Below are 17,500 nucleotides of genomic sequence, written 5' to 3' on the forward strand. Positions count from 1 at the left end.
ATCAATCACAACTGATTTGAGATGGACGAGATGGAGTTACAAGGACTTGTCTGCTTGATATCAGAAATGGCGAACCTTTTTTCCCTTGGGGGTTGAAAGCGCGCCCTATCGCTCGCGTGTGCGTGCCCACACGTAGTATTTAATGCTCCTCATGTGCCGTGTGCCCCGGCGCATGCACGTGCAACCCCCCCATGTTGCACAGCCCCCTGTACATGCATGCATAAGGTCTCTTCCCCCAAGTTCTCAACTTCCGGTGGGCCCAGTAGGCCCATTTTCTGCCCTCCTCAAACTCCAGAGTTTTCCCTCATGGAGGCCATCCGGAGGCCAGAAACGGCACATTTCCTGACTTCATGTGGCCCTGATAGGCCCATTTTTCGCCCTCCCCAAGCTCCAGAGGTTTTCCCCCATGGAGGCCATCTGGAGGCCGCAAAAGGCTCAGTTCCTGACTTCCTGTGGGCCTGGTAGGCCCATTTTCCCCCTCAGCAGGCTCCAGAGGTTTTCCCTCACAGGGGCCATCCAGAGGCCAGAATCGGCACATTTCCTGACTTCATGTGGCCCTGGTAGGCCCATTTTTCGCCCTCCCCAAGCTCCAGAGGATTTTCCCCATGGAGGCCATCCGGAGGCCACAAAAGGCCCAGTTCCTGACTTCCTGTGGGCCTGGTAAGCCCATTTTCGCCCTCAGCAGGCTCTAGAGGTTTTTCCTCGTGGAGGCCATCCGGAGGCCAGAAACAGCCCATTTCTGCCTGAAGTATTCCAGTGGCCAGTTACGTCCCACAGAATCGGCCTTCTCCAGGTCCTGTCTGCTAGGCAATGTCGCCTGGCAGGGCCTAGGGGAAGAGCCTTCTCTGTGGTGGCCCTGGCCCTCTGGAACCAGCTCCCTCCAGGGATTCGTACTGCCCCCCCGGCTTTCCGCAAGGCCTTAAAAACTCATCTCTGCCGGCACGCTTGGGGCCGTTGAGTGTTATATCTAGCTCCAGCCAATGTATATGGAATGAATGTGGATGACTGTTTTTAAATATTGGGTTTTAGAACTGATTTTAAATTAGATTTCTCATACATTGATTTTTGTATCTATTTTGCTGTGAGCCGCCCTGAGTCTGCGGAGAAGGGCGGCATAGAAATCGAATGAATAAATAAATAAATTTTCCAACTTCCTGTGTGCCTGATAGGCCCGTTTTTCACCCTCCACAGACTCCAGAGGTTTTACCTCATGGAGGCCACCTGGAGGCCAGAAACGGCCCATTTCTCAACTCCTGGAGGGCCTAGTAGGCCCATTTTTTGCCATGCCCGGGCCCCAGAGGTTTTTCCCACAGAGGCCATCCGGAGGCTGGAAAAGACCCATTTCCCAATTTTCTGTGGGCCTGGTAGGCCCAGTTTCACCCTCCCCAGCAGGGGTAAATCGCTACTACCACTGCTGCTGGTGTGCTGTGCGCACAGCTTTGGTTGTGTTGCACGTGTATCCCCAATGTTTTTGCTTCTGCACATGCAAAAAATTGTCAAAATCTCACAGGTGCACACGTCCCCTCGAAAGATGGCGGTATCCATAGGACTTCCACCAGAGCAGTCGAGCGCAAATTGCACAATCTGCCGATGACTCTAAAGTGTGCAATAGGGTTGATATTCCTGGAGGGGTCTGTAATATGGTAAATGATTTAGCTTTACTAGATAAATGGTCAAAGCAATGGAAACTGCAGTTTAATGTTTCCCAATGTAAAATAATGCACTTGGGGAAAAGGAATCCTCAATCTGAGTATTGCATTGGCAGTTCTGTGTTAGCAAAAACTTCAGAAGAGAAGGATTTAGAGGTAGTGATTTCTGACAGTCTCAAAATGGGTGAGCAGTGTGGTCGGGCAGTAGGAAAAGCAAGTAGGATGCTTGGCTGCATAGCTAGAGGTATAACAAGCAGGAAGAGGGAGGTTGTGATCCACTTATATAAAGCGCTGGTGAGACCACATTTGGAATACTGTGTTCAGTTCTGGAGACTTCACCTACAAAAAGATATTGACAAAATTGAACGGGTCCAAAGACGGGCTACAAAAATGGTGGAAGGTCTTAAGCATAAAACGTATCAGGAAAGACTTCATGAACTCAATCTGTATAGTCTGGAGGACAGAAGGAAAAGGGGGGACATGATCGAAATAATTTAAATATGTCAAAAGGTTAAATAAGGTTCAGGTGGGAAGTGTTTTTAATAGGAAAGTGAACACAAGAACAAGGGGACACAATCTGAAGTTAGTTGGGGGAAAGATCAAAAGCAACGTGAGAAAATATTATTTCACTGAAAGAGTAGTAGATCCTTGGAACAAACTTCCAGCAGACGTGGTTGGTAAATCCACAGAAACTGAATGTAAACATGCCTGGGATAAACATATATCCATTGTAAGATAAAATACAGGAAATAGTATAAGGGCAGACTAGATGGACCATGGGGTCTTTTTCTGCCGTCAGTCTTCTATATTTCTATCTTGCACCCACTACCAGTGCGCCGCCCGCTACCGTACCCGTAGCAACCCTGCTCCTCAGGCTCCGGAGGCTTTCTAGTAGCCTGGGGAGGGCGAAAACGCCCTCTCCCCCTCAGGGGCCTTCCAAAGGCCGAAAACATCCTCCCAGAGCCTCCGGTGCCAAAAATCAGCTGGCGAGCATGCACATGCGCACTGAAACTGAGCTAGGGCAACGACTCGCGTGCCAGCAGATATGGCTTTGCTTGCCCCCTGTGGCGCATGTTTGCCATCGCCGGTTTATATCATTCAAAACCAGTAGATTTTTTTTTAAAAAAAATCTCTTTTTAAAATCCTCTTTCCGGGAACAGGCTAATTGCAAGCCTCTTCACGGATAACGGAGAAGCTTAAAGAGTGATTATATTTACAAACCCGTCTCCTGAATTGTTATCAATCCAGGAGCTCATGATTTACCGGTGTCTCCTCAAATAACCTTTTCAACCTCTGTTGTTCGGAAACATTCCAATTTTTATGACGGTTTTTATTTCTGGCGTAGAAACAAGAAACCACCGTGAGAGGAACATAAATGAGTAAGCATCCCAAAGCAGAAGTAGAGGAGGAGTGAAAAAATATCATATAAAGCAGGGACAGTAATGGGTTGCTACCAGAGCAGTAGACCACCAGGTTGTACAATTTGCACGCGACCGCTCCGGTGCCAGTCTTATGTGTGCCGCCATCTTTTTTCCTCTAATTTTTTTGTTATTTTTTGCTTAGTACACATGCAAAGCAAAATCTCACAAGGATATGCGCATGCACGTGAGATTTCAGTGATTTTCTTTTGCTTCTGCGCATGCACAGAAGCAAAAAAATTGCCGAAATCACACACGCGTGCATCCCCTTGCGAGATTTCAGCGCGTTTTTGCTTCCTGCGTATGCGCAGGAGCAAAAACACGCTGGGAACATGCACATATAGCACACATGTGCGCGCAAGACAACTGAAGCTGCGTGCGCAGCGTTCTGGTAGTAGCGGTAATAGTAATCCGCCCCGGTAACTTTAAGCCTGGAGTTTGTAAAATGGGGCAAAACTCACTTAACAACTGTCTCGTTTAGCAACGGAAATGTTGAGCTCAACTGCCATCATTAAAGTCAAAGATTCTTCCTCCCCGGCGCCCCCTGAAAATGTTAATTCTCCTGAGGTTGATGGAGGAATTGAACCTCTTCCTGATGGGTCTAGGAAAACTTAGTGTGGCCAACACACTGCGGGCCAAGAGTTGGATTCATCTCTAAGAAACGGTGGAATAGAATCCTTAAAACTAAGGAGGCCAAAGGAGGGATGGAATGAAATGTGAATGGCAATGATAGTAAAATAAAAGAATAAAATAAAATATAAAAATAAAAATAAAATAATATGTATAAAATAAATGAATAAATAAATAATAATAAAATAAAAAATAATAAAATAAGATAATAAAATACTAAATAGATATATAATTCAAAAGTAAAACAAAACCAAAAAAAACAAAAAAGTAAAATAAAAATAAATAAACACATAATAAAATAAAATGAAGTAGTAAAATAAAATAGTATGTATAAAATAATACATAATAATAAAATAATATAATGAAATATTAAATAAATAAATATTAAAATTAAAAAAATTAAAAGTAAAAGGAAATAATAATAAAAAATGAGAAATAAAATAAGAAATAAAATAAAATAAATAAAAGTAAAAAGTAAAATAAAAAATAAATAAAATAATAAATAAAATAATAAAATAAAATAAAGTAATAAAGTAAAATAAAAATAAGAAAATGAAATAAAAATAAAATAAATGAAATAATAAAATGACAAAAAAGTAATATAATAAAATAATGAAATAAATAATAAAATAAAATAAAATATTATTTTAATAACTTTAAATACATAAATTGAATTGTTGAAATTGGCCCGCAATGAGTTGGCCTCATTGCTATTTGTATCCTGGAAGAAACGACAACACTCACAATGCAAGACACTTTCCGGATCCCGTTCACTGTGACGTAGTTGGCCTTCATATTCTCCAGCACCCTCCACTGAGTCTCTGCAGTCACGGTGCAGGTAGGAATGGCCTCCCGCTGCAGATCTAGCCTAACATCCAAAAGAAAACCAAGTCAGAGGAAGGTCCGCGGTTGACTCCTCCCTCCATTGCCCAAGACATCACCACATCCTTACGAGGAGCTCTCGACTTGCAACAGTTCTTCTAGAGACCATTCAAAGTTACAACGTTACTGGAAAGAATGACATACGACACACTTTCACACTTAGAACCACTGCACTTAGAACCATTACCGCACATCCAAATCAGGAGACACCTGCGTCACGCCCGCCCAAAAACCGAGCAGAGAACCGTGGTGGGCTGCTCGCTGTGCGGGCCGCTCTATAGAGTAAAATCGGGGCATCCCTAGGCTCCGGAGGCTTTCCTTGAGCCTCTTGGAGGGCAAAAACTGCTTCCGCTGGCCTCTGGAGGCCCGAGATTTGACTTCTGCACATGCGCCCGAAGCCACACGCAAGCAAGATTTCAGTGATTTTCGCCAATTTTTTGCTTCTGAGCATGCGCATCCTCACACAAGATTTGGTTTTGGACACATGTGTTGTGTGCGCGTGTATGTGTACTCATGCCGGCCCCCAGGAGTGCACTGGTAAGGCCAGCGACGGGCAGCCCTTCCCCGCTATATATCTATATTTTGCCTATTTGCCGATGATTCTAAAGTGTGCAATAGGGTTGATATTCCTGGAGGAATCTGTAATATGGCAAATGATTTAGCTTTACTAAAAAAGGGGTCAAAGCAATGGAAACTGCAGTTTAATGTTTCCCAATGTAAAATAATGCACTTGGGCAAAAGGAATCCTCAATCTGAGTATTGTTTTGGCAGCTGTGTGGGCAAAAACCTCAGGAGAAGGATTTAGGGGTAGTGATTTCTGACAGTCTCCAAATGGGTGAACAGTGCAGTCAGGCGGTAGGGAAAGCAAGTAGAATGCTTGGCTGCATAGCTAGAGGTATAACAAGCAGGAAGAGGGACATTGTGATCCCGCTGTATAGAGCACTGGTGAGACCCCATTTGGAATACTATGTTCAGTTCTGGAGACCTCACCTGCAAAAAGTTATGGATCAAATTGAACGGATCCAAAGATGGGCCACAAAAATGGTGGAAGGTCTTAAGCATAAAACTTATCAGGAAAAACTTCATGAACTCAATCTCTATAGTCTGGAGGACAGAAGGAAAAGGGGGGACACGATCGAAACATTTAAATATGTTCAAGGGTTCAAGAGGGAATTGTTTTAATAGGAAAGTGAACACAAGAACTAGGGGCACAATCTGAGGTTAGTTGGGGGAAAGATCAGAAGCAAGGTGAAAAAATATTTGACCGAAAGAGTAGTAGAAGCGTGGAACAAACGTCCAGCAGACGTGGTGGGTAAATCCACAGTAACTGAATTTAAACATGCCTGGGATAAACATAGATCCATCCTAAGATAAAATACAGGAAATGGTATAAGGGCAGACTAGATGGACCAGGAGGTCTTTTTCTGCTACCAATCTTCTATGTTTCTATGTGCAGAAGCAATAAAGCGCCGAAATCTAGATCCATCCTAAGATAAAATACATCCTAAGATAATATAGTGGTACCTCTACTTACGAACTTAATTCGTTCCGTGACCAGGTTCTTAAGTAGAAATGTTTGTAAGAAGCAATTTTTCCCATAGCAATCAATGTAAAAACAAATAATGCGTAACCACAGAGAGGGTGGAGGCACTGTTTCCTCCCAAGAGATTCCTAGAGGACTCACAGAAGCTTCTCCCCGCTTTTTCTGGCCCTGTTTCCTCCCAGGAGATTCCTAGAGCGGCCCCATGGAGGCTTCTCCCCGCCTTTTCTGGTTACAGTTTCGGAGAATTGGGTTTGTAAGTGGAAAATGGTTCTTGAGAAGAGGCAAAAAAAATCTTGAACACCCGGTTCTTATCTAGAAAAGTTTGTAAGTAGAGGTCTTCTGTACAGGAAATAGTATATGGGCAGACTAGATGGACCATGAGGGCTTTTTCTGCCGTCAATCTTCTATGTGTCTATGACAGTTCAATCTGAAAAGATGAAATTGCACCAACGTTTTTGGTTCTCACCTTTGACCAGAATTCCAGTTAAACTTCATTTCCCGGCTCCCCTCCATTGAGATGGACGACAAAGGCAACTGAGCCAAAATCCGCTCCTTCCCTTCTTGTTCTGAATTTTCCTCCAGGATGACCGTTACCGTTTCATCGTCATAAAAATGAGCATCCAGACAGCTGTAGGAGCTGGTCAGCCAACCAAGAAATAAAAATCAAGTTTCAGTCATAATAATGCAGATGGGAAGAGTGATAGAAACATACGAAAATACATCACACAGTTCTAGATGCTTGGGAAGTGTTCGACTTGTGATATTGTGATACGAAATCCAGCCTATCAATCTCGTTTGCTGTGTATTACTGGGTTTTTTGTGAATAAAATAACAACAACAACAATAACAATAGACTTGGAAGGGACCTTGAAGGTCTTCTAGTTCAACCCCTTGCTTAGGCAGGAAACCCTGCACCATTTCAGATAAAAGGTTCTCCAACATCTTCTTAAAAACTTTTAAAAAGTATTCACAGCTTCTGGAGGCAAGCTGTTCCATGGATTAATTGTTCTAACTATCAGGAATTTTCTCCTGTGCCCTTAGTTGCTTCTCTCCTTGTTTAATTTCCACCCATCACTTCTTTTTCTACTCTTAGGTGCTTCAGAGACTAGTTTGACTCTCTTTTCTTTGTGGCAACCCCTGGTCTTTCTTTTCTTTTTTAAAAAAATTATATTTATTGATTTTTTTAAAAAAATATTTACATTATGATGCTTAGAGGTGGGTCAACATCCATATATTTACATTCATCTCAATATATTCTGTACATCGACTACTGTAATGCTCTCTATATGGGGCTACCTTTGAAAAGTGTTCGGAAACTTCAGGTCGTGCAGAATGCAGCTGGGAGAGCAATCATGGGCTTTCCAAGGTATGCCCATGTCACACCAACACTCCGCAGTCTGCATTGGTTGCCGATCAATTTCAGGGCACAATTCAAAGTGTTGGTTATGACCTATAAAGCCCTTCATGGCATCAGACCAGAATACCTCCAGGACCGCCTTCTGCCGCACGAATCCCAGCGACCGGTTAGGTTCCACAGAGTTGGCCTTCTTCGGGTCCCATCGACTAAACAATGTCGTTTGGCGGGACCCAGGAGAAGAGCCTTCTCTGTGGTGGCCCCGACCCTCTGGAACCAGCTCCCCCCGGAGATTAGAACTGCCCCCACCCTCCTTGCCTTTCGTAAAGTTCTTAAGACCCATCTCTGCCGTCAGGCATGGGGGAACTGAGACATCTCACCCAGGCCTATACAGTTTATACATGGAATGTTTGTGTGTGTGTTTGTTTTTAATAATGGGGTTTTTAGTGTTTTTTAAATTATTAGATTTGTTCTTACATTGTTCTTTTTATTGTTGTGAGCCGCCCCGAGTCTACAGAGAGGGGCGGTATACAAATCTAATAAATAAATAAATAAATGTTCTACAATTATACATTTTTACATATGATTCTGTGTACTATTCCATCTCTTATTGTGAATTTGCATTCCTTTTTTTTATCAATGTGTACCACTTTGTCCAGTTTGAATAATAATCAGAGTCTTTTTTATTGTTTAACTCCATAGTTAATCTGTCCATTTCTGCACATTCATTTATTTTTTGGATTACTTCCTTATCGTCGGGTATCTGCGAGTTCTTCCATTTTTAAGCAAATGCAATTCTTGCAGCTGTTACAATGCGTAGTATTGGGTATTTTACACTTTTAATGTATGATCCTCTAATTATTCCTAATAGAAAAAATTCTGGCGTGAATTCAATTGGTATATCTTTTTTTATATATTTATGTTTGGGTATGTATATGTTGTTTGCTTTTTAAAATATGATAGGGTTTTATGTGCTTTTTAATATTAGATTTGTTTTCGCTGGAATATTGTTTTTATTATTGTTGTGAGCCGCCCCGAGTCTTCGGAGAGGGGCGGCATACAAATCTAATAAATTGAATTGAATTGAATATCTGTTATTTCTTGTGACCATTTTCTCAATTTCTTCCAATATTTTTTCGCTTCGCTACTGGTCCTTCTTTTCATTAAACTAGACATACCAAGTTCCTGCAACCGTTCTTCATCTGTTTTAACTGCTGAAACGTAAACCAACATACCACATTTTTATAATTCAATGCATCATCGCATTACTTAGCCGGGTTGTGGAAGGTTTTCGCAGACTGACCTGGTTTCATTACTTTCGTTGACGTTTTTGTTCAGGAAATTTCCAAACTCCACCGCGAGCAGTCCGTTATCAGTGGACCTAAATATCAGAAAGAAAACATAAAACGCATAAAGCGACCAGTTAGGTCCCACAGAGTGGATCTTCTCCGGGTCCCGTCAACTAAAGAATGTCGCTTGGCGGGACCCAGGGGAAGAGCCTTCTCTGTGGCGGCCCCGGCCCTCTGGAACCAACTCCCACCAAAGATTAGAATTGCCCCCACCCTCCTTGCCTTTCGTAAGCTGCTTAAAACCCACCTCTGCCATCAGGCATGGGGGAATTGAGATCCTCTTTCCCCCTAGGCCTTTACAATTCTATGCATGGTATGTATGTATGTATGTTTGGTTTTTTATATTAATGGGTTTTTAATTGTTTCTAACATCAGACTACTATTGTACACTGCTTTATTGTTGCTGTTAGCCGCCCCGAGTCTCCGGAGAGGGGCGGCATACAATCCAATACATACATACATACATACATACATACATACATACATACATACATAAATAAATAAATAAATAAATAAACAAATAAATAAATAAATAAAATGTCTAAAGATGTTTATGGCAGAACTGTGTTTGGAAAAAAGTCAAGAAAATGAGATGCGCTCGGTGCTACGGTACCTTAAAATGTCCGTATGCCTTCTCAGGATGTAGAGTTTGGAAACTGAGTTCTCGAACATGGTGAATAAAACATAATGCAAATTGTACGATTTGTCGTGCCACCTGCAAAAAACATTTTTGATCATTTTTTAAAAGTAATCTTTGTTAATTTTCTACATATAAACATAGAAAGAAAAGAAAAACAAGCAGAAGAAAGAAACAAACAAACAAGCAAAAAAAGAAAGAAACAAAATGGACAGACAGATGAGCATATAAACTTAAACAACATATAAAATGTATTCAGTCTCAGTGGTGTTCTATACATGCACATAGGTGTTATGCCGGGCTATTGGCAATTAGCCCCCAGTGAGTTCAGAATAAGTTTCAAACACACAACCAGTAGGAATAAATCAAGTTTATAAACAATCTTGAAACACCAGCCCCGAGAGGAGTCAAATTACTCTCACTCAAAAGTCCTTTGATGTTGCGGCTAGTAACTTTCCCTTCTCATTCATTCATCCATTCCACTTTCAATATACAGTGCATAAACATGACAAAATAATAAATACATGCCTACATACAAAATTATGCATATACCCATGTGTATTACAAATACGCATGTGTATTACAAATGTGCATACAAATCTAATAAATTATTGTTATTATTAAATTATTATTATTATACGACACAGAGAAACAAAGCACAGTCTAGTTAGCATGTCATATATCAACTGACCATAATAAAGCGAAGCGTGTACTCACAAAAAGGGCAACTGAAGCAGCTGAGACGTCGAGTCCTCACTAAGACAGGAAAATAAAGAAATCAGAAGAGAATCTGGAGTTTTAATACTGTATGTACTAAAGTAAATATCGTATGGGTTTTTATATAGTCAGAACAAGATGAGGAATTCTGGGAATTGGAATCCAGAAGTCATCAAAAGGCCGTTGTATCTCCCCACTGAGATGGGGTGGTGCAGTGGTTAGAGTGCAGCACTGCATGCTACTTCAGCTAAATGATAGCTATAGCTCAGCGGTTCGAATCTCACCACCGGCTCCAGGTTGACTCAGCCTTCCATCCTTCTGAGGTGGGTCAAATGAGGACCCGGATTGTTGGGGACAAGAGGCTGACTCTGTAAACCGCGTAGAGAGGGCTGTAAAAGCACTAGGAAGCGGCATATAAGTCTAAATGCTATTGATATTGCTATTCCCCACCTTTGTTGGTCAGGAATTGGCTCAGTGTGAAACGCAGTCAGAATAGAATAGAATAGAATAGAATGGAACGGATTGGAATAGAATAGAATACTTTTTGGCCAAGTGTGATTGGACACACAAGAAACATAGAAACTTAGAAGTCTGACGGCAGAAAAAGGCCTCATGGTCCATCTAGTCTCCCCTTATACTATTTTCTGTATTTTATCTTAGGATGGATATATGTTTATCCCAGGCATGTTTAAATTCAGTGACTGTGTATTTATCTACCACGTCTGCTGGAATTTTGTTCCAAGGATCTACTACTCTTTCAGTAAAATAATATTTTCTCATGTTGCTTTTGACCTTTCCCCCAACTAACTTCAGATTGTGTCCCCCTGTTCTTGTGTTCACTTTCCTATTAAAAACACTTCCCTCCTGGACCTTATTTAACCCTTTAACGTATTTAAATGTTTCGATCATGTCCCCCCTTTTCCTTCTGTCCTCCAGACTATACAGATTGAGTTCATTAAGTCTTTCCTGATACGTTTTATGCTTAAGACCTTCCACCATTCTTGTAGCCCGTCTTTGGACCCGTTCAATTTTGTCAATATCTTTTTGTAGGTGAGGTCTCCAGAACTGAACACAGTATTCCAAATGTGGTCTCACCAGCACAAAGAAATTTGTCTTTGGTGCAGATGCTCTCAGTGTACGTAAAAGAAAAGATACATTTGACAAAAATCAGGAGGTACAATACTGAATGATTGTCATAGGGGTCAAATAAGCAATGAAGAAACAATATTAATAAAAATCTTAAGGATACAAGCAACGAGTTACAATCATAGAGTCATAAGTGGGAGGAAATGGGTGATAGGAATGATGAGAAAAACTAAGTGACATTTTTCAGTGTTGTCGTTAACTTTGGTTGGTGGTTAATGATTGGAAGCCAAGAACTATCTGTTAAGAGAATGAAACAAAACAAAATAAAATCGCCTACCTTTTTGAGGCCCTATATAAAGGCATACAAAATGCCTGGTGGACAGTTTTTCCAATCACATCCTAGAGAAGAGAAATGATTAAAAATAAAAAAATCTACAAGAATGTAATAAAAAGCATTACCCCAACAGTAACTCTGGCACCACAATAGGAATATGGGAGCTTTGCAAATAAATGATCGAAATCAGGATATTTCTTAAGAGATATACAGTACTTCTAGCCCTGTGCTTAAAAGTCACCAAATAGATAACAGGGGACCCGTAGTTTTAAGCCCAATTCTACTGCTTCCTTTTACATTTATTATTTTCTTTTGTGAATTCTCTCTTTCAGTGTTTGTTTATTATTCATTTAATGTATGGCATCCTATGAGGTCAGGCAAACACTGATATTCAACACTAATAAAAACCATGATTTTAAGTAAAGCATCCAGATAGATGGTAGGTTGGTAGGTAGGTAAGTAGATAAATAGATAAGAGACAGAGACAGAGAGAGACAGACAGAGAGATAAACAGACAAACGGATGATAGATTATAGATAAAAAGATAAATAGAGAAAGACAAGCAGGCAGGCAAATGCAGATATATAAATATACAGAGATACAGATATATAGAAGTAGATAAATGGACAAAAATAGTGATATATCGGGATGGATGGATGGATGGATGGATAGATGGATAGATAGATAGAAGATAGATAAGATAGAGATAGACAGAAAATAGAGATATATGATAGAGGTAAATAGATGATAGATAGATAGACAGACAGACAGACAGACAGACACACACACACACACATATGGAGAAAGAGAGAGAGAAATACAAGGACAGACAGACGGATAATAGAGATAATAGAAAGATAAATAGAGACAGACAGATGGGAAGATAGATAAACAGAGAGAAAGACAGACAGACAGACAGACAGACAGACAGACATAGATAGATAGATAATGTGGACAATACAATACATGAGATAAAACATTTAATAAAAGCAAAACCATGATAAAATCACCCTAATATGTCGCCATTGGCTTACAATAGGATAGGTATTAATAATTCCTTGCGTATGAGAATTTTTTTTTCTCCTCCTCTTGGACCATAATAAAATGATCTCTATTGAAACCCAGCCGTGATCCATGTGACGGCTTGCCATTCCCAAATCTGATATACTTCTGGATACTCACCGCTGGTTTTTGGAGACACTGATCAATGATTTTTTCCATTCTCCTCTTTACAAAATGCAGGGATTTTTGAGGGTAGTATGGAAACAGCAAGGGGCTTTCTAAGGAACGTTTGAAAAAGAAAAAAGTCAAATTAACAGAATCCACAAGAAAAGGCGGATCTATCTTTCTATCTATCTATCTATCTATCTATCTATCTATCTATCTATCTATCTCTATCTATCTATCTATCTATCTATCTACAGTATCTCTCTCTCTCTCTCTCTCTATCGTATCTATCTCTATCTATCTATCTATCTATCTATCTATCTATCTATATATATATATATATATATCGTATCTCTATCTATCGTATCTCTCTATCTATCTATCTCTCTATCTCTCTATTTATCTATCCATCCCTACATATCGCTATTTTTGTCCATTTATCTACCTCTATATATCTATATCTCTGTATATTTATCTATCTGTATTTGCCTGCCTGCCTGTTTCTCTCTATTTATATTTTTATCTATAATCTCTCTATCATACGTTTGTCTGTGTCTCTCTGTGTCTCTGTGTCTCTGTCTCTCTCTCTATCTACAGTATCTCTCTCTCTCTCTCTCGCATCTCTCTATCTATCCAATCATCCATCCATCCATCCCTATATATCGCTATTTTGTCTTTATCTACCTCTATATATCTATATCTCTGTATATTTATCTATCTGTATTTGCCTGCCTGCCTGTCTCTCTCTATTTATCTTTTTATCTATAATATCTCTATCATACGTTTGTCTGCGTGTGTGTGTGTGTGTGTGTGTGTGTCTCTATATATATATCTATCTACCACATCTCTCTCTCTCTCTCTCTATCATATCTCTCTATCTATCTCTTTCTCCATCTCTCTCTCTCTCTCTCTCTCTATCCATCCATCCCTATATATCACTATTTTTGTCCATTTATCTACCTCTATATATCTATATCTCTGTATATTTATCTATCTGTATTTGCCTGCCTGCCTGTCTCTCTCTTATTTATCTTTTTATCTATAATCTCTCTATCATACGTTTATCTGTTTATCTCTGTCTCTCTGTCTCTGTCTGTTTGTCTCTGTCTGTCTGCCTATCTATCTATCTATCTATCTATCTATCTATCTATCTATCTATCTATCTATCTATCTATCTATCAGATTTATATGCCACCTGTCTCTCAAAAGTAGATGAAAAATGGCAAAAACGTTAACCTTGGGAGAAGCTGCAGAGAAACACGATAGCACTTTAAAAAGTGTGGGTGTGAGGGGAGGGAATGCGAGAGAGGCAATCTTGGTCTATTTACTCTCCTTCCAAAAGGCAATAATAGTTTACGGAGGCCCAAGTTTTCATACTGTTGATTAGCTTGAAATTAAAACCAAACCGTACCTTGAAGACTGCTACTATTTTGAAGGAAATTAAACCACTGGTTTCCGTCTGTGTTAGGCGGAGACACAAGATCATCCTCTTCATCTTTCAAATACTGAAAAGAGAACGATTTTAGTAAGAATCTGTGGAGAGGAAGGAGGCGGGTGTAATGCCAGGACTATAGGTCCCCCCCCCTCTCGACTTGTAAAAAAAATAATTAAAATAAAATAAAACGTCAGATTTGATTCCCCCCCCCTCGTCTTTTCAACTGGGAAATAAAAAAAAATCTTTTAGAGGTCTAGTCGGGTTTTGCTGTAAAAGCCTTTGAAAAAGTGGTTTTATGACTCCCCGTCTTCAATCTGTTTATCGCTGCTTTTCTCCAAACCCGGCCTCTTATCTTTGCCGAGTGGAACAATTTATCAGAAACAGGCCATAAACCTTTGCTCTGTGAAAATTCTCCGCAGCTACAATTGTGCCTTGTGACTGCGAGTTGTTCATTAAGCGACACATTTTCATGCCCCGATGGGCCTGGCCTGGTCCCTTCGTCTTCGCTGAGGGAGAAAGCCACTACAAAATCCTTGTTTTCCCTCAGCGAGGCTCCTGGACGCATCCATTTAAATCTACTCCAAGTAGACCTCGACGTAAAACCACCATTCGTCATCTTCTTTTAACGACTCCATAATCCCTTACGGTGTGTGCGGAGACATGGCAACTGAATGGAGCCAAGTGTTTACTGGCCCACTACCTTTCCCTGTCACCATTGAGGAGTTTGTTTGGCAGATTTGTTTGTTTGTTTACTTACTTACTTATTTATTAGATTTCTATGCCGCCCCTCTCCGAAGACTCGGGGCGGCTAACAACAATGAAAAGACAATGAAAACAAATCTAATTTGTTTGTATTCTCTGTGTATTCTCTGTGTGCCAGAGAGAGAAATATCTGCCTCTACCTAGGATCGAACTCCCAGCCTCCGGATTGTGAGGCGAGAGTGCCACCTCTAGGCCACCAAACCACTCGCCACAGGACCCTAATTGAGCCTAAAAAAATTATATTTCTTTCAAACAGAAACATAGAAGCACAGACGATTGGCGGCAGGAAAAAACCTCCTGGTCCATCTAGTCTGCCCTTATACTATTTCCTGTATTTTATCTTAGAATGGATCTATGTTTATCCCAGGCATGTTTAAATTCAGTTCCTGTGGATTGACCAACCACGTCTGCTGGAAGTTTGTTCCAAGTATGTACTCCTCTTTCAGTCAAATATAGGAGGTTTGCCCCATTGTATGACATTTCTTGCCGCCGTCATTAATTGAATCACTGCCATTGTTAAATGAGCAACCTGGGTGTTGAAGGGAATTTTTGATGGTCAGATGGTCGCAAAAGGGGATCACATGACTTCAGGATATAGCAACCGACGTAACTGTGAATCGGTTGAATTCTGATCACGTGACTATCAGGAGACAGCAAACTTTCCTCATGTTTAGAAAATATACAGCTAGTCCTCGAGTTACGACCGCAACGGAGGTCCAGTTTTATCTTGCTAAGCGAGACGTTTGTGAAACGAGCTTTGCCCCATTTTTACGACCGTGCTCATTATCACTGTTGTTAAAAGCATAAATCACCGCAGTTAGGGACGTGCTGATTTAACAAACCCACCTTACTTTCAGATGGTCGCAAAAGAGGACCACAGAATACCCTTCCCCACCCGGAACGCTGCAACCATCATAAATGCGAGTCCGTGGCTCAGCATTGGAATTCTGATCGTGTGACCGTGGGGAGACTTGGTCGTGTGAAAAACAATGGTTGCAAGGGTGAAAAATGGTTGCGGGTGTGAGAAAAAAAAGCATTTTTTTCCCAGTGCAGTGGCAATTTTGCACAGTCACTAAGTGAATTGTTGTATATCAAGGATTGCTAGCACTTCAAATCGCCAGACTCTTCTACCTTGTGAGATATTGTCGCTGCCACCCGACATTTTGCAGGAATGCGGGCAACACAAGAGATCATCATTCCGTTTTAGGTCATATTTGGCTGGTTCACACCGGTTCGCCTGAACTGGAAGTAGAAATCAGCCACTCACCCCGGCTCTATGATGTTCTACGTAGGGACTTTTTTAAGGTCGGGCATAGGGGTTAAAAGCGCAAGTACAAAAATCGCATGCGCAGAAGGCTAGGCGCCAGTGATGGCCTACTATCGGAATGATCAGGTACTACACTCCAGTAGCGATTTTTGGGATATGCACACAGTGCGAGTGAGATTTCGGCAATTTTTTCTTCTGCGCATGCACGGAAGCAAATATATTGGCGAAAATCGCCGACGTCTTGCTTGTGCATGCATCCTCACACAAGACTTTGCATGCTGTGCATGCACAGAAGCCAAATCTCACGCCAATGGGTGTGTGTGTGCCCGCCCGCTGGACGCCCGCAATGGCCTCGGAGGGCGTACCGGTAGCATCGAATTTGCCAGTCTTTCGCTGCTAGACGCATGCGCGGAAGGCTGGGTGTCAGCGATGGCTTGCTACTGGAACGGTCAAGTGCCACACTCTCGTAGTGATTTCAGGATGTGCACACTGCGCAAGCGAGATTTTGGCAATTTTCGGCGATCTTTTGCTTCTGTGCATGCGCGGAATCAAAAATATCAGTGAAAATTATTATTATTATTATTATTATTATTATTATTATTATTATTATTATTATTATTATTTATTGGATTTGTATGCCGCTCCTCTCCGCAGACTCGGGGCGAACATGCCAAACTCTCGCTCGCATGTCCTCACACAAGGTTTTGTTTGCTGTGCATGCACAGAAGCCAAATCTCGCGGCAATGGGTGCGCGCTGGTGTGCGGAGGGTGCACTGGTAGCGTGAAAAATGGCGGTCTTTCATTACTAGGCACATGCGCGGAAGGCAGGGTAGTGGCAAAATGGGACACACACCCCCTTGCAGGGATCCGTCGTGCGAATCCCACACCAACCCACCCACGTCCAAGAGTTTTCTCTACACGGAAAAGAAATCTGCTTAATAGGACTCCAAAATTTGCAGACTACGTTAACGGAATGCATACTTTCCTTGTGGAAAGTTGTAGCTGGCCAACACATTCTTTCTCAAGAACTCTGGAACCTGGACCGTCACTCAACACAATGACAGACACCTTACCTGCCCGACTCTTTCGATGTTAAAGTATTTCCCTTTCCGACTGTAGAGCTCGGGCGCCTAGAAAGGAAAGAGTGAAGCAACTTGTTGGAAGTCTAACCCCCAAAATTTTACCTTTAAGCTATCCTAAGAGATCAGTAAGGGGCGTGCATAAGCGCGCCAGCGTGCCTTCCATCCCGTCCTAATACTTTTCTTATATT

General features: G+C 41.3%; 1 protein-coding gene across 3 annotated transcripts in view; it reads right to left on the reverse strand.

The window, feature by feature from the left end:
* The window catches only part of LOC139155699 (anaphase-promoting complex subunit 4-like), a 55,671-nt gene that overhangs the window by 2,478 nt on the left and 35,693 nt on the right, over window positions 1-17,500 (reverse strand). For all 3 annotated transcript variants that reach the window (XM_070730944.1, XM_070730946.1, XM_070730945.1), the window contains 9 exons: window positions 17,304-17,360; window positions 14,178-14,271; window positions 12,782-12,879; window positions 11,603-11,664; window positions 10,180-10,218; window positions 9,439-9,540; window positions 8,780-8,857; window positions 6,589-6,759; window positions 4,442-4,565 (listed from right to left, as the gene is read on the reverse strand). In XM_070730944.1, the coding sequence (XP_070587045.1) occupies window positions 4,442-4,565; window positions 6,589-6,759; window positions 8,780-8,857; window positions 9,439-9,540; window positions 10,180-10,218; window positions 11,603-11,664; window positions 12,782-12,879; window positions 14,178-14,271; window positions 17,304-17,360 (825 nt within the window). The remainder of the gene's footprint in view (window positions 1-4,441; window positions 4,566-6,588; window positions 6,760-8,779; window positions 8,858-9,438; window positions 9,541-10,179; window positions 10,219-11,602; window positions 11,665-12,781; window positions 12,880-14,177; window positions 14,272-17,303; window positions 17,361-17,500) is intronic.

Source organism: Erythrolamprus reginae, unplaced genomic scaffold (genome assembly GCF_031021105.1).
Source record: "Erythrolamprus reginae isolate rEryReg1 unplaced genomic scaffold, rEryReg1.hap1 H_47, whole genome shotgun sequence".
NCBI lineage: Eukaryota > Metazoa > Chordata > Lepidosauria > Squamata > Dipsadidae > Erythrolamprus > Erythrolamprus reginae.